The sequence below is a fragment of the Maylandia zebra genome, linkage group LG4, assembly GCF_041146795.1.
Source record: "Maylandia zebra isolate NMK-2024a linkage group LG4, Mzebra_GT3a, whole genome shotgun sequence".
Classification (NCBI taxonomy): domain Eukaryota; kingdom Metazoa; phylum Chordata; class Actinopteri; order Cichliformes; family Cichlidae; genus Maylandia; species Maylandia zebra.
In genome coordinates this window covers 14158709-14175593 of record NC_135170.1, presented here as the reverse complement: position 1 = coordinate 14175593, position 16885 = coordinate 14158709, and the positions used below count along the sequence as shown (strand labels likewise).

General features: G+C 43.3%; 3 protein-coding genes across 3 annotated transcripts; 2 read left to right on the top strand and 1 right to left on the bottom strand.

Annotated features, from left to right (window-relative positions):
* The first annotated feature begins 5412 nt into the window (after positions 1-5412).
* On the top strand, positions 5413-6233 carry LOC143418341 (mitochondrial ribosome and complex I assembly factor AltMIEF1-like). The gene is made up of 2 exons (XM_076883017.1): positions 5413-5517; positions 5982-6233. The coding sequence occupies exon 2, from the start codon at positions 6021-6023 to the stop codon at positions 6231-6233; it is 213 nt and encodes a 70-aa protein (XP_076739132.1). The 5' UTR covers positions 5413-5517; positions 5982-6020.
* Positions 6234-6471: 238 nt separating this feature from the next.
* mief1 (mitochondrial elongation factor 1) lies at positions 6472-10745 on the top strand. The gene is made up of 4 exons (XM_004560753.4): positions 6472-6618; positions 6705-6885; positions 7291-7562; positions 7649-10745. The coding sequence occupies exons 1-4, from the start codon at positions 6472-6474 to the stop codon at positions 8483-8485; spliced, it is 1437 nt and encodes a 478-aa protein (XP_004560810.1). The 3' UTR covers positions 8486-10745.
* Positions 10746-10838: 93 nt separating this feature from the next.
* napsa (napsin A aspartic peptidase) lies at positions 10839-15061 on the bottom strand. Its single transcript, XM_004560754.5, has 9 exons — positions 14866-15061; positions 14422-14575; positions 13917-14040; positions 13438-13556; positions 13090-13289; positions 12836-12958; positions 12233-12377; positions 12042-12140; positions 10839-11856 (listed from the first exon to the last, which is right to left on the bottom strand). The coding sequence occupies exons 1-9, from the start codon at positions 14931-14933 to the stop codon at positions 11695-11697; spliced, it is 1194 nt and encodes a 397-aa protein (XP_004560811.2). The 5' UTR covers positions 14934-15061; the 3' UTR covers positions 10839-11694.
* Positions 15062-16885: the final 1824 nt, after the last annotated feature.

Here is a 16885-nt window from a genome sequence, read left to right as displayed (position 1 = left end):
TGATGGTTCCTCGTCTCCCTCCTCTTTCTTGGGTTTCTGTTGCCTGAGGTATTCACTGAGCACTCGGTCAGTTGGGGCCATCTTCCCAATGTATTCTTGGATGTTCCTTGTCTCATCCTGGACTGTGGTGCTGACACTCACCAGTCCCCGGCCCCCTTCCTTCCGCTTAGCGTACAGCCTCAGGGTGCTGGACTTGGGGTGAAACCCTCCATGCATGGTAAGGAGCTTTCTTGTCTTTATGTCAGTGGCTTCTATCTCCTCCTTTGGCCAGCCTATTACCCCAGCAGGGTACCTGATCACGGGCAGGGCGTACGTGTTGATGGCCCGGATCTTGTTCTTACCATTCAGCTGACTCCTCAGGACTTGCCTGACCCTCTGCAGGTACTTGGTGGTTGCAGCTTTTCTAGCGGCCTCTTCATGGTTCCCATTCGCCTGCGGGATCCCCAGGTACTTGTAACTGTCCTCTATGTCTGCAATGTTGCCTTCTGGTAGTTCAATCCCCTCAGTTCTGACTACCTTCCCTCTCTTTGATACCATCCGACTACACTTCTCCAGTCCGAACGACATTCCAATGTCATTGCTGTATAGCCTGGTAGTGTGGATCAGTGAATCGATGTCTCGTTCACTCTTGGCATACAGCTTGATGTCATCCATGTACAGGAGGTGGCTGACAACTGCTCCGTTCCGTAGTCGGTATCCGTAGCCAGTCTTGTTAATGATCTCACTGAGGGGGTTCAGGCCTATGCAGAACAGCAGTGGGGACAGAGCATCTCCTTGGTAGATCCCGCACTTGATGGTGACTTGTGCTATGGGCTTGGAGTTGGCCTCTAGTGTTGTACGCCACATCCCCATTGAGTTCCTGATGAAGGCTCTTAGGGTCCTATTGATCTTGTACAATTCTAGGCATTCCAGTATCCAGCTGTGGGGCATTGAGTCATAGGCCTTCTTGTAATCAATCCAGGCAGTGCACAGGTTGGTCAGTCTGGTCTTGCAGTCTCGGCTGATTGTTCTGTCTACCAGTAGCTGGTGTTTTGCGCCTCTGGTATTCTTGCCAATTCCTTTCTGTGTCCCGCTCATGTATTGACCCATGTGCCTGTTCATCTTAGCCGATATGATGCCTGACAGGAGCTTCCATGTAGTACTGAGGCAGGTTATTGGTCGGTAGTTGGAGGGGACCGGTCCCTTCTTGGGGTCCTTGGGGATCAGGACCGTCCGGCCTTCAGTTAGCCATTCCGGGTGTCTCTCGTTAACTAGCAGTTGGTTCATTTGTGCTGCCAGACGCTCGTGGAGTGCAGTCAGCTTCTTCAGCCAGTAGGCGTGAACCATGTCGGGCCCTGGTGCTGTCCAACTCTTCATACTGGAGACCCTTTCTTGGATATCTGCCACTGTGATGGTTACTGGACCCTGTTCAGGGAGGTCGCTGTGGTCTGCCCTCAGATCCTCCAGCCACTGAGCATTGCCGTTATGGGTTGCGTCCTTCTCCCATATGCTCTTCCAGTATTGCTCCGTCTCCAGCCTTGGTGGTGCTGTTCTCTTATTGTTCCCTTGCCACTGAGAGTACACCTTTGCTGGTTCTGTGGAGAACAGCTGGTTTATTCTCCTGCCTTCGATCTCTCTGGTGTACCTCCTCAAGCGGCTGGCCAAGGCTGTGAGTCTTTGCTTGGCAGTTTCCAAGGCCTCAGGTATGGACAGCTTGCTGTATTTCTTAGGCACCTTATTTGTCGCACTTTTCTGCAACTCCGTTAGTTGGCTAACCTCCCTCCGTGCTACTTTGATCTTGCCCTCTAGCCTCCTTCTCCATGGAGGGTACTGCCCCTTGTGGCTGTTCAACTTGTAGCCAAGCATCTCACTGATCACTGCTGCCGTATTGTAGATCAGCTTGTTAGTGTCGGTAATCGTGGTTGTAGGTATTGCCCGTAGTGCTGCATTAACATCATCTAGCAGACCTTCTGAGGGTACTTCACGTAATCTTGGTAACCTGCTACGGGGGATCCAGGTTTCAAGCTTGGCCATGATCCTATTTTTCAGGTCAGTTCCTCTCGCACTCAACGATCCTTCTCCTATCGCACTTGGGGCTATGTACCCAATCTCGGGTGGGGGTGATGATATCTCCCCCCTGACCTGGCGTCCTGACTCCTCCTTGCCGTAGCATTTGTGTTGTACCTCGTCAATCTCTAGCTGTGAGAGCAGTCCCTTCTTTCGAATGTTGGAACACTAATATATATATATATATATATATATATATATATATATATATATATATATTAGATTAGATTAGATTAGATTAGATTAGATTAGATTAGATTAGATAGAACTTTATTAATCCCTCGGGTGGGTTCCTCTGGGAAATTCGATTTCCAAAAAAGCACAGCACCGACAGAAGTTACAGAGTTACAGAATATTATATATATATATATATATATATACATATATATATACACAGCAAATCCAGCATGTCCAAATTAACACTGTCGGATTTGATTTCAACACTATTAAAGTGTCTATATGGGTCCACACCAGAGAGTGTTAATTTAACTCTTTTTGGAGAGTTGGTACGTTAACTCTGATTTAGTGTTAAACACCAAATCTGTCTGGAGTTGATAATTTAACACTTGGTGTTAAGAGTTTATATATTAACTCTCAAAGAGTATTTTAGTTTAACTACGTAAGAGTTATCTTCTAATTCATTCTAAAAAGCGGGAATTTTACTGTTCTGAACTTCTAGAAATTTCTTTTGGAAATAAACATTTACTAAAAAGATGCAATGGTTTTTGAAAAACATTTATTCTGAACTGTGCACCACAATTTCAAAACATTTTCTGAAAGATGTAACAGTGTACATGTTCTCACTTTCATTAGAAATTTGTTTATCAAAAGGTCTGACATGGTAAATGCAAATAACAGCATTCTCATCACTTATTTCTTCAATACAATATGCATGTCCTTCATTCATCACTTTGTGGAACTGTAACGCACTTCTGCTCTCCCCCATATTCCATCTTCACAAGCATATCCTGTGCGGAGATCGAATAAAAATTAGTTGACACTAATTAATGGCACAAATAATCCAGTAAACAATTGAAGCACAGTAAAAAAAAAAAAAAAAGGAATCCTCTTTGAGCCATTACTTGTGTAAAGTATTTTCCCAAAAGACAAGGACACAGGCAACAGGTAATACTGAACTAAATGTAAAACCTCAACCTTTTTAATTTTTACCTAAACCGTGTGCACAAAACTCTGGAGCGATCTATGCTAACGTAGAATCCAGTCAGGACGTCTGCTACTGCTGTTTGCTCGTTTTTGTTTTTTTATGGGCGATCGTTTTCAGGCTTCAAGTAGCACCATTATACCAACATTTCACATTCTAGACATTGTTTTAGGTGTATTTGACGAAAAGTTTGACTGAAAATTCACATGCAAGCTTTTTTTCAAGGCTGTGGTATTTGCCCGCAAACAATACCTTTCAGCTAGCTAAAACAGAATATTATGCTATCAGCGAGCAACATGGCTAATGCCTTTCACACAGCTTTGTCTCAACTCCAAAGAGCCACAGAAGTAAAAGCTCATAATAATAATTGAAACAATCTTTGAAAAAATGACTTACCAAGCATGGCAAACAACTCAAATATGTAGAGCAAAATGTTCTGAAACGGCTTCACTTCAGCTTCGATTGGAGCCGTGCTGAGGGCGGAGTCTGTGAATTTACTCTATTGGTGTCATAGCCCCTCTAGGAGTTCAGAGTTAAGAGGTCAAGAGTTAATGTTTCCATTTTAACACCTCCAGATTTGACAGAGAAACACTCATTTTTAACACTCGATATTAACTACTATCATTTTACACCTCAGAGTTACATTAAAAGAATGTGACTCTGCTTAGAGTAAAATTAACTCTACCTTTGCAAGAAGACTATTAACACCAAAACATTTAACACTTTTGAATTTGCTGTGTATATATACATATATATATATATATATATATATATATATATATATATATATATATATATACACACACACACATATATATAAATACAGAGACAATATAAATAAAATATACGAAGGGGATAAATAGAATAAATAGGAATAAAAATAAAAATACAAGTGAATTGCACATTTCAAGTATTGAGTCTATTGCACCGTTGACTATTTACAAAAGTATTGCACAAAAGGTATTGCACAGTGAGGTGAAGAGGCACTACAGCTTAGTTGTTCCCCCCTCCTTTGTCCTCCTGTTTCCCCTCCCTCTCCCCTCCAGGGAGGAGTTAAACAGTCTGATGGCGTGTGGGACAAAGGAGTTTTTAAGTCTGTTAGTTCTTGTCTTTGGGAGAATGTGTATGTATATATATATATATATATATATATATATATATATATATATATATATATATATACATACTGTTCTCCACAATAGAGAAAAATTACAGAAAGTTCTTTCTTGATTGCATTAAAATTGAGTGCATCAGTTTTCATCTTTTAATATTAATTAAATGTTTATTTGTTTGTCAATTTTAATCCATCCTTCCAATAAAATTTATTAGAAAAAAGTGACACTTGGACAAAAAATTATGCTACATGCATTCACAATTTTAACATGAAACAGCAACCAATCCTCCAGACAGAATTCCAGAATCAGCAGTTTAGTATGAAAGAAAGAAAAGTATGAAAGAAAAAGTATATCTTTGGCTTAGATTTTTTAAAAATAGCCACAGCTGATGCTTGTCCAGGGTCTCTCTGGAGGGTAATTCCAGAGTTTTAGTGCAATGATAGCAAATGCATGAGCTCCATTTGAAATAAGCTTTAAATGCGGGATGCATATCCACCACATTTGCAGGCGCGAGACCATTTAAGGCTTGAAACACAAATAGTGCCAATTTATACCTGATTCTGTAACGTACAAAAAGCCTTCCAACACCGGAGTGATGTGAGCTCTCTTTTTTTGTCCCAGTCAGTAATGTGGCTGCAGCATTTTGGATAAGAAATGACTGACTAGCTCCGGTGTACAGTGCATTACATTACCCGTGTTTAGATACAACAGACATATATATAAAACCCTTTTCCAAATCAAGTTTAAGAAAAAAGTTCTTTGTCTGGAGATTGCTGTTACCACAGCAAAATAGTGAAAACACAAAATTGAAAAACATCACCTTTTTGAACTTTAAGACCTCAGTACTACACAGGTATCAGCTATAACCTTATTTCAATATAGATTCATAGTATTAAATTTATTATTATTATTATTAAATAAATAAATTAAAAATAAATAAATGTTGTGTCTTTGTGATTTTAATAAATTAAAACTGAATTGAAATTAAGGCACAATTTCTTAAAAATATAATTCGACGGACAATGTTATTAATTCAAAATAAAAGCGTAAAAAACACTAAAAACTGACCCGGATATACTGTATGAATAGCAGACTATTTGTTTCCGGTTTCCACTATCGAGTCTGACCCCCGGCTAGAGCAGAGGTCTGCTTCCCCCAGAAGACAAACTATCTTTGGTCCTTTTTTCCTGAGAAGTAGGTGGCTTAGATTTGTTTTGTTGTGTCTTTGTGTGGCTCGTTTATCCTCGCTCGCAGAAACGTTTCTATGACCATATTTTGTCCATAAAGCTGGCTGAAAGTAAGGTCAGCGCTTGCTTCGGCAGCTAGTTAGCGTGTTGTGCTACAAAGAGATGTGACTTGATCCAGCCATTTTCTAAAGACTAGTGAGCCTCGGTATGTAACACGGCAACGCTTTCTTTTCGCTGATGAAACGATCCCATAACATGTGCCAGAAAACAGACTGCGAGCTTTAGTGTTTGCTTGGTTAGGTTTACACAGAGGCTAACGTGGCAGTCTGAGCTGACGCTGCAGCTGTGTTTTTACAGCGTGTGGCATGTTTGGTTTTCCACTTTAAAGGTTGGATTTTTACACGGATGAAGCCATTTCTAACTATCACTTCAGTCCTCTAATCATCTACCCTGTGCTCACCCTTTGCACAGGAGCAAGGGTATCCCCCTCCTCTCCATGTGTGATCCCTGATGGGCAGCTGGTCTCGCAGTGCGGTGCTGGAGCTCTACAGGGCGCTGCTCCGGGCAGGCCGACACCTTCAGTACACAGACCGGAATTACTATCGCCGCGCCGTGGCTCGCGAGTTTCGCCGCTGCCAGGCACTGACGGTCCCAGAAGATAAGGAGGAGGCCCTGAAAAGGGGCCGGTTCTTTCTCAGCAGCCGACTGGGTGGGCTTATGTAGGAGGAAGAGGATCAGGGGCCATCAGGTGGTGGGTTAAAGGTTGTCCGAAGGTACATCTTCCAGGTGGGTTTACACGTAAAACGTCAGGAGTAAACAGACATTCTTTGTAATGGTTTAGTTTGTAGGAAGTGATGTAAACAAGATCACATGGTGATGAGCTATCCACTGATTTCTTGGCTCTTCCCACCCTAGGCATCCTGACTCCACTTCTTCTTCTTTTTTTTTTCCCAGTGCCAGGATGGCGGGGGTGAACGGAGACCGAAAAGGAAAGAAGGATGATAATGGGATTGGAACAGCTATTGACTTCATGCTTTCAAATGCCAAACTTGTGCTGGGGGTGGGAGGGGCAGCCATGCTTGGCATTGCAACACTAGCCGTCAAAAGAGTGAGTACTATCATGAAAAGTGTGTGTGTGTGTGTGTGGTGCGGGGGTGGACTAACTAATACCAATACAATGAATTTTATGTGCAGATGTATGATCGTGCCATAAGTGCTCCCACCAGCCCCACAAAGATGGAGCAGACAGGAAAGAGAAGCTGGGAGGAGCCTGCCTGGATGGGGTCGTCCCCGAGGGTTTTAAACCATGACATGAAGTCCACAGTTAGCAGGTCACTGCAGTCTCTGCCCACTTCTTCACATGCTTTTGAACCAGGTGAGGGGAAGAAAATTGTCCTTTAATTTATAACTTATATATGAGGTAGACTATCGGCCAGCTCTCATCTTTTTTTAAATGTTTTTGTATAATCTGCTGACAGACAGCCTGTTTGGAGGATTCTTGCTCTTCCTTTACAGTGGGTGCTGGCTCGTTTAAGTTTAGATACCCAGCTGTTTTATACTAATCTTTAATTGTAATGTTATAGAAACTGTAGAAGCCCCTTCAGTTAGTCTTCGTAGATTTAGTTCTGTCATATTAGAATATTTAGGGAACATAACCGTGCCACTCCCATCCTATTACACTTTTACCCATCGCTTCCTCCTGAAAGCGCAGATGAGGAAATCTCACAAAATCCTGCTGCACTTATTAAAACAATGCATCTGTAACTTGTTTTCTTCCCAGACTGTCTGCGAAGGGCTGTGGGTCGAGCTGCTGTGGGAAGAAGCGATGCCACCCGGTCGGATATGATGCGGGCCCGGATGCGTCTGTCTTTGCAAGAACACCTGTGGGAATTCTACCAAAATAATGTCAACATCCCTGCTGAGGAGCAGGCCATGGCCAGGAGGGCGGCGCTGGACATCTGCGCTGAGCTCAGAGTGTTTCTTCATGCCAAACTGCCTGACATGCCGCTCAGAGAGATGTACCTCAGTGGCAGTCTGTACGATGACCTTCAGGTAAGAGCGCTTATTTTTGGGATTGTTTTTTTCATAATGACACATTCATTTAATTGGAAACCATTCTCCCCTGTTCTGCCTCCAAGGTTGTAACAGCCGACCACGCCCAGCTCATGGTGCCTCTTGTCTTGGAGAAGAATCTGTGGTCGTCCATCCCCGGAGAGGACACGATCATGAATGTCCCAGGTTTCTGGCTTGTCCGTAGGGAGAATTTGGAATATTTCCCTCGGAGCAGCAGCTATTGGGACCGATGCATGGTCGGAGGTTATCTCTCCCCGAAATCAGTGCTTGAAGTCTTTGAGAAGCTTGTTGCAGGTTCTATTAACTGGCCAGCTATAGGGAGTGTCCTCGATTATATCATCCGTCCTGTGGTTCCCGCCGAAACGCTGACTCTGGAGGTACAGTACGAGACGGACAGGAAGCTGTATGTGGACTTCTTGCCTTTGCTCGTGATGGAGGATGGAACCTCACTGATTGCCAAACCGCACCGGTTTGCTGCAGAGCGCCACGAAAACCTGTGGCGGCAGAGCTTCCGCGTGGCCGAGACCGCGCGGCTCAGGGCACTAGATCAGGAGGATGGCGGCTGCCGCTGCACCTGCCTCAAAGTGGCGAAGGCTGTGTGCAAGCTCAACCCTGCCCTTCACAAGCTCAACTCCAGCCAGCTCACTAATACCATCCTGTTGCTCAGTGAAAAAGAAGGTGACTGGACTCAGGAAGCGCTGGCCGACCGCTTCCTTCAGCTGCTACGAGCGCTAGTGGGGCACTTGGAGGCTGGGAAGCTGCCGTGTGCCCTTAGCCCTAAAGTGAACTTGTTTTGTGAGCTGACTGATCAAGAAGTGGACGAGCTAGGGTATACCCTCTACTGTGCGCTGTCTGATCCCGGGGGACTGCTGAGAACTGCAGCACAGCCACCACACCTCTGAATGGTAACGCTGAGCTGTGACGAGGTTGAGGGAATAAAAACATGTGCATGGAATAATCCTCTCTTGTGCAACACATGCTCTCTTGATTAGTCATGGCCTCCTCTACATGCAGAGGCCCGTACACACAGTAGCAGTTACTCAAATGTTGGGGATATGTTAACATTAAAGACGTATCGTTGTGATCCAAATATTATTTTGATCTCAGAGAACAGAGGTGGTTTTTTGGTGCTGATGGCTCTCACTAAGGCCATTGTGTTAATGAAGTTAAGAATGGATGCACCATTATGGTCGAGTGTTGAGTTCCTGCAGAAGACTTGAAATGTGTTACACTTGAAGTCCAGTGTTTTAGGAATACAGACGTGTCCGATGCAGGTCAGGGTTACATGAACCGATTGCTAACTCAGTTTTTGGGATTTGATTCAAAGAACAGAGTGTAATGCTGCGTGTGTGTATGCCAACTCAAAAGTTAATAAATCGTTAATCATCCTGAATGACATCTGCGAGGAATCTTCATTAATACAGTGGCTGCTTTTTATTGTATGCTTTACGTTACCTCGGGTATGTGAAAACAGTCATTAAGTGTGTGTTTGGAACGTCTGCTGTTTGCATGTGTTAATATGGAACAGGTTTAAATACAGAGTTGTATGTCCATGTCTTGCTCCACACCGTTCAACCAAGGTAACTGATTTAAAGTTTACTATAAATAGAAAGAGGACATTTCTGGGTAGTCGCTGGTTGATGAAATTCCCCAAAAGGAGAAGTAAAAAAGAGGATTCATGTGATGATTGAATACAAAGTTGCTCTTTGTTTGCTTTTGCTCATCTCCAGACTCATGTTTGCTGCTTTAATCCACAGGTCTGATATGCTTTAATCCTAATTTTGTTCATTTTCTCTCATTACTAGTGTCCTGCTATAAATTTGGAACAACGTTAGGCATTCAGGAGGACTGAAAGCGCTGTATCTCTTGGCCTTTGCTTTAATTTCCTGCTATTGCTCTAAACTATATCCAGTATGTGTTGCATTCACTTGCTCCATCTGGGCCTCCGTGTCTTTAGTAGCAGGATGGTTCTTTTGTGTTGGCAGTTTTTCCGCCGTTGTCCTCGTGCAATTTGAGAGTTAAAGAACAACAAACATGGTTTTAACCCGCAGGGGGTTTTGTTTGTCCTTTTGGTGTATTAGTCTCAGTATTAACTGAAGCCTCAGATCACAGTCAGAGTAGAGCCTGTTGTCTTTGTGTGCTTGCATATAAACCCTGATTAACTTGTCGGTGCCAGTCTGTTGTGTAAGTTGCCAGACACAGATTAGAGCAGCGCAAGTCCACATCAAGCAGGTCAAGAGGACGACTACTGTTTATCAGTACTGCCGCTGTGACACATAACAGATCTGTGTGCCTGTCAGATCGTCCTATATTTGACTAGATTACAGGTGCTAATGTTTTGGCTCATGATCTGATGCACAGGGATCTACCCATAGATCTTCAGTTATGTAACAGCAGCTGTAATAGCCAGGTTTTCTAAAGTGAAATTATTCTATCAGTTCATGGTCAGGTGACCAGTAGAGTAACTATTATAGCTGCCTCACTGACAAGTAGTCTCAAAAACAGTATTCAAAATATGTCATCCAAATAATCACATGACCGCTGTCTGCTGTCACTTTTAGCCTTAGAGTGAAGAAAATGCAGTGATATGGAGTAAGTGTCCCCTCAGTCCCCATCCCACTATTTGTATTGTGTACATAATGGAGGGGTCGTTTATAGTTCCGTTATGCGTCGAGTTAATAACCACTTACATGGTGATGATGATGATGATAACAGTAACGGGGGGGGAATAAATATTTTTGTATTTATTGTACATTTGTAACCAAAAAGAGCTTCATATTTATTTGCACTGATGCAGGTTCAACATGTAATGTACTCCTTGTTGTGCTTCATTAAGTGCTTTGATCTGGATGTGTGGACAAAAAAATGACTACAGTAGATCTTCTTTCTCTGCAAATTAAGTGTCTTCCTTTGCTGACCTAGTTTATGCTATAAACAACTAGGGGAGTCACTGTGCCACATTTGTAATGTTGTAAACAAAACCCAAAGTAGATCACTACCTCTACCTTGTGGAGTGCATATTAGCCATAAACCATGTTGCATGCTATGTACTTTTCCCAGCTGTTTTTTTTTTTTTTGTTTTGTTTTGTTTTTTTCCCCCCCAAGCTGAACATTGAACAGTGCAGCTCTTTGTATACTACATTAAAAATGAAAATGACATTCTGCACCCTGTTGTTTTTGACTTAAAGCATATTGTGGTTCCACACTGATGGGTTACAACTAATAAACATGTCTCCCAAAAAAAGTGACAAAATATTTATTTATTTTAAAGTTTTATTTTGTCAAAAGTCAGTAATCAAATTCAAAAATGCATGTTACACAAATCCTCATATACACTGTATGGACAACAGCAGTGGGCCCCACCTTAAAGCATGGTGCTGTAATAGGATGGCTACCATTGCAACAAGGCAGCCTGGGGAATTCTTTCCTCCTAAATATTCTACAATCAGTTATAAGCGGTATTGCAAAGTGGAAATGTTTAGATACCTCAGAAAACAAGCCACAAAGAGTCAAACCATATAAAATTATAGGATGGGGTCACTGACAGCATTAAAGTTGCCATTGCTCTCCTGGCTCCGTAACTGTAGAGGTCCAAACCTCTGCTGGCGTTAACATGGGCACCAAAATTGTATGTTGGGAGCTTCATGGCATGGATTTCCAGCCGCTCCTGCAGGAGTAATGTGTAGGTAGCCCAGTACTTTTGTTCATATTATTGTGCTTTTTGTGTACAAAAGGTGTCGCACACTTCAAATCACACAAATTTAAACCATCCAAAGACATTGAAATGCACAGGTTTGCATAGTATTCTATAAAATATATGTTAAAGCTAAAAAAATCAAAAGTATTTAAACAGAGAAGTGTAAAAAATGGGTTGTAGTAGTCCCTTTGTTCACATCACTCCTTTGATTTGTGGTCATTAATGTAGCGTCCCTATTAGCTCACTGCAAATCATTTGGTGATAAATGAAAACCTCGTTTCTGCATGCAAATGTCAGATATCTCTGCAAATCAAATAAAGCAAGACTGTCGATGAAATTTTGCATTGCGGGACTTTTAAAGTGAAATTACTGTTAAAAAGGAGAAGTGCAGTATATCTTACACTGTTTCATTGTCTACTTGGTAGGAGCGAACCCCACGCGATCAGCATTCCTGTCGAACACTGTGTAGTACTTCCCAATGAATACATCTCCCAAGATCCAGAGGGGTCCTGCAGGAGGTGGGATATCCATGGCCATAAAGCCTGACAGACAGATAGTCACACCCAGCTGAGACTCCTGCAAACAAGGGGAAAGATTTTACTCCTTACCCTCAGCAATCATCATCTTTGACCTCACTACCACTAAAGGACATGTGACAACTGATGATTGTTTCTTACAGTTTTTGGGCAATAATTACAAAAACTGTCATTAGATTTTATTATGACTTAAAAACACCACTTCTTATTGGTTTAAGTCAATACCTTCACGACATAATCCTCTCCGGTCAAGTTGAACGTCTTTCCTCCAATGTCGAAAGAGATAACGGGGAGAGTTGGAATCTTATTACACTCGATCAAGGCCTGAAGGGGACAGAAAATGTATGTCAAAATTAAGTTAAAAATCAAGGTGGAAAGATGCAGTGGGTGGCTTGTAATTACACACTCATCTTTACCTCTCCCATGAGCAGGGGGATCGCTCCAATGGCTTTCTGCAGTGCCTTGACTTCCTCCTTAGGACCCGTAATTAGGGACGTCCCTGTGTCAACGATAGCCTGGCAACCGGCTTTGCAAAGAGTCAGCTGGTTGCCAACATCAACTCTGTGGGGACGGTAAGAAGGAACCAGCATGGTGGGACCAAGAAAGAAGGGGCATGAGCTTATGTTCACTATCTGCTGTTCACCACACATTTAAACCCAACTTTCATCCGCCTACACATCCAACTGGCAAATCTCACATATGTCGCACTGCTTATACTGCTTTAACTTACACACAGCTGCTGCCCCTCTGCAAACTGTGTTGCTACCCACCTGCACCCTTCTATTCCCTATACCCTTAATGCATTTAATGTGCTCAGATCCACACTATGGAAACATATATTTCTGTAGGCAGAAATAATAACAATCTAACCTAATCTAATCTGAAATGTTTTTTTCCTGCATGCACGCTCACTTTGACGTCACGGATAGTATCCATGACAAACAGGGAACAGAAAGTCTGTCATGTGTCATGTGGACTATTCAACTTTTAAGAACAAAGCCACTCAGGTTCCTTCTCACCTGTTCATCCCGATCTGCCAGTAGGCCTTTCGTGTCACATTAACATAGTGCAGGTCTCCAGTGTAGTACTGCGGGTCTGTCCCTCCCAGCGTCAGCTCCCCTCCTACTTCTGCGGTCGGGTCTCTGGTGGAAGGTAAAAGTAAAAAGAAGCCATCGTGTTAGCAAAAAACACCAAACACATTTTCACAGCTGACTTCTCCACACAGTTTAAATAATACAGCAGTGTAAGGCTAAACTGTCAATTGCATACCAACCTGCTAATGTAGAAAGAGAAAATGTTCTGGGGGAGTAGCTTGGCAGCCATGGCCGTGTCAAACACCGGCATGACATCAGCTACAGATATTGAGGGGTAGCCCATGCCCAGCACCCCATCGAATCGCGCAAGGGCAAACGTGATCCCGGGCTGCTTCACCGCTTCTCCAAACTGCTGCCCAGGCACAGACAGACCTGCAACCTGCAATCCATGCCAAAGGAATAAGAGGGAATGGTTAATACACAATAAATGCTTCGAAGGAATGCCAGGAATGGTGTGATCACCAAAACTGAGAAATGCAGTCAAACAAAGAGCTTAGTGATAGTGACTGAGTGTTTCTCAAACTCACAGTGACAGTGTCCCCACTGATGAAGCCAGACAAGCTGCCCCTGCCATACTGGATGGAGAACTCTGTGCCATTCTTGACATATGTGCTCGACTTCTTTGAGTTGTAGCGGTGATGAAACCCTGATAAGAGAAAACCATCAATCATACTTAAAATTCATGGATTTGTTGGACTTCATACTCCTGCATACATGGGGAGCTGCCCAGTGAGCTGCTCCCAGGCCCCTGAGAGGCCCCTGCCATTATCCACCACATATGCTGTCAAATCTAAATGAGGATGTGGTTCCAATAAGTCAATAGCACTCTGTCTCTGACTGTTGAGTGCTATGTAAAAACCACAGTGTATTTTCATAAAATCTTGTGGAAAGGTGGTGCACAGGGCAGAGAAAGAACCCATCAAACTTTGGCATTAAAGTTACTAAAAGCTTTTGAATCTGAAGTCCTTTTTTCAAAAATGACAAATAAATAAATATTCAAACTCACAGCAGGCAATATCCAACACGGAGCAGTGAATGGAGGGGACCCACAGGTTGGAGGAGCCAGTGTCAAACAGCACAGTGAAGTTCTGTGGTGGGGTGCCAATACTTATAATCCCATAGTACTGAGACTAAGGAGACAAAACCAGGAAACAATGCAGTACCGACAAAGTTAAGCAGGATCGTGCAGGAGTTACTGCCAATATAACAGTTTGTCTTTCAGCTGTACTAGTTCTCAGCACAAAATTAATCTTAGCATTAATCTCAGACTTTTTTTTCCATCCCCCAAGTTATTTCAAATACAGAGCAAAGAAGAAAGGGGGGGGGGAAACATGTGTTATCACAGGTGCTTAAGTCTAATATTTACTTAATTTAAAATCTCTCTCTCACAGGTTAAAATATGCGATTGACCCTTGAATAAGACCTGCACACTAACATTAGGTGTATTTACGTTCATGCATGAACTGTTAATTTGTAACTTTTAACTGAAGTGTCCTGCAGGTGATACATACATCCAAGAAGTTGGTCAGCCTTTCCACGGGCAGCTGTGGGGATGGAGCGCTGTCCGGTGATCCGGTGCTCTTCGCCAAAGCCCGCAGCTCATCCACGGACAACCCATTATCGCTCATCAGGCGGCGCAGGCTCCTTGTTTTATAAAGAGGAACTCTGCCATAACAAAACGAGATTTAATTAAAGGATGCGCGCGCGAGTCACGCGCGCAAAGATGCAGCTTCCTGGTGCTGTCCACACGGAAACCCTTCTCACACTGAAGCCTCTCAAGTGGACAAAACTGGCAGTAAATAATATTTTTAAGTACACCTGCGACAGGTGCTGCCTCAGACCGGAAAGGACAACAGCACGCGAGCATTCATGAATCCTTATTTAAAGTCAGAGGGACGGATAGCAATAGTAGCACGCGCAAGTTACATCACTACTGGCAGATAAATGTTATTTACCTCAGGATGGCGGTGCATTGTGCTAGCAGCAGCACCCCGGCCACACAAAATATCTGCAGTCGACTCATTTCTGACCTCCAGAGTAAAAGTCCACTTAATTTCCGAGGCTAATGGACGCAGAAACGCGGAACCGTCTACTTCAACTGACGCACTAAAGCTGAGTGAAAGTACTTCGATAACATCCGCTCTCACTCGGCTTTGTCCGCTCTGCGGCTCCGCGGTTGGAGGGCAATAATGAAAAGGAAGCTGCCATTGGTTGAAGAGTGCGGCCGTCACTCAGAGCTACAAACAGGCGCACTAGGTGTGTGACGGGTCACGAGTTCTACTCTGCTCACTGCGCATTGCACAGATGTGTTAAAATAATGGGAAACGTCCCACAAAAAGCTCGGTGAATAATCTGTAAACATGCAGTTTGTTACTGGCTGTTGGTGAAAGGCTACTTTTGATGAGGCTCCTCAAACACAGACCTGACTAAATAGAGTTAGAGAGATGTGTGTGTCAATTGAGTTTCAAAAACATGGGCTCCTGCTGCAGTTTCATCTTTGGTAAAGGCACTGGTGTTTATAAGATAGTTGGTTTTTATAAATGCTTGACATGGCGAGTAGTATTCAGCCTGTGGTTTTTGATAAAATAGGGAAGTAACCAAGCCACGAGGACTCGATTTTTTTTTCTTCTGCTGCTTTTAGAAAGTCATTCCACAGTGTCCAAATGACTGACCGCTGCTTTTAGAAGCTCACCATTTAAAGTCCTACTCAAATATGAATATGCACACTTTTGGCTTGTTTTCACTTAGGACTGTTACCTCACAGTTGAAATTGTTGGTTGAACAGTCCAAAAACCAGGGGAGGCTGGGAAATGTGCAGGAGACAAAGAGACCTCATCCAGAGACAACTCAATATAAAAAGGGAAACACAGAACACCAACCACTTTATTAGGTACACCTCACTAGTATCAGTTTGGACCCCCTTTTGCGTTAACTTAATTTTTCATGCATTCAACAAGGTGCTGGAAACCTTCCTCAGAGATTCTGGTCTATATTAACATGACAGCATCACACAGTTGCTGCAGATTTACCGGCTGTATGTCCGTGATGTGAATTTCCCATTCCACTATAAACCAAAGATGTGCTATTGGATTAATATCTAGTGACAGCTGAGGCCATTTAAGTACAGTGAATTCATTGTCATGTTCAAGAAACCAGTTTGTGATGATTTGATTTGAGCTTCATGACAGATATTCAGCTGGAAACAGACATCAGATGATCGATACACTGTGTTGAAGAAGGGATGGACATGGTCAGCACACTACTCAGGCTGTTCAGTTTAACTGATGCTCAGTTGGTGTTGTGGGCCTCAAAGTGTGCCAAGAAAATATTCCCAACGTCAAAAGGTAAACCACCGAGCTTGAAGGCTAAACCGCCCACAGGGGCGAGCGGGGAATTTATATATATATATGATTCAGCTCTCGCCCTGGCGGGCGGTCTATCCTTCAATCTCAGGTCCTCTACCAGAGTTGTGGGAGCTTGAGGGTCCTGCGTAGTATCTTGGCTGTTCCTAGGACTGCGCTCTTCGGGACAGAGATCTTTGATGTTGTTCCTGGGATCTGCCGGAGCCACTCGCCTAGTTTGGGAGTTACCGCACCTAGTGCTCCGATTACCACCCTCCACATTTTTTCACACTCTTCTCTGAGCCTTGGTATTTCTCGAGCTTCTCGTGTTCCTTCTTCCTGATGTTGCTGTCATTTGGAACCGCTACATCGATCACTACGGCCGTCTTCTTCTGTTTGTCTACCACCACTATGTCCGGTTGGTTAGCCACCATCATTTTGTCCATCTGTATCTGAAAGACCCACAGGATCTTAGGTCGGTCATTCTCCAAACTGGCAGAAATCTGAGAGATCCCATGATGAAGCATGAGAAACAGTTGCTGTCAAAGCAGGTGCACAGCTGGCCTGTCAAACAAGTTTTAGATTAAATCCCCTGCACAGACAAGTGTGTTATCGACTGACAGGTATACAGGCA

Excerpts from the sequence above, each read along its gene's own strand:
- LOC143418341 (XM_076883017.1), top strand. The coding sequence starts at position 6,021 with ATGGGCAGCTGGTCTCGCAGTGCGGTGCTGGAGCTCTACAGGGCGCTG.
- mief1 (XM_004560753.4), top strand. The coding sequence starts at position 6,472 with ATGGCGGGGGTGAACGGAGACCGAAAAGGAAAGAAGGATGATAATGGG. Across the intron at positions 6,619-6,704 it reads CAACACTAGCCGTCAAAAGA|ATGTATGATCGTGCCATAAG; the intron begins GTGAGTACTATC and ends TTTTATGTGCAG. Across the intron at positions 7,563-7,648 it reads GTCTGTACGATGACCTTCAG|GTTGTAACAGCCGACCACGC; the intron begins GTAAGAGCGCTT and ends TCTGCCTCCAAG.
- napsa (XM_004560754.5), bottom strand. The coding sequence starts at position 14,933 with ATGAGTCGACTGCAGATATTTTGTGTGGCCGGGGTGCTGCTGCTAGCA. Across the intron at positions 12,141-12,232 it reads TCCCCCTGCTCATGGGAGAG|GCCTTGATCGAGTGTAATAA; the intron begins GTAAAGATGAGT and ends TGTCCCCTTCAG. Across the intron at positions 11,857-12,041 it reads GAGAGGATTATGTCGTGAAG|GAGTCTCAGCTGGGTGTGAC; the intron begins GTATTGACTTAA and ends CCTTGTTTGCAG.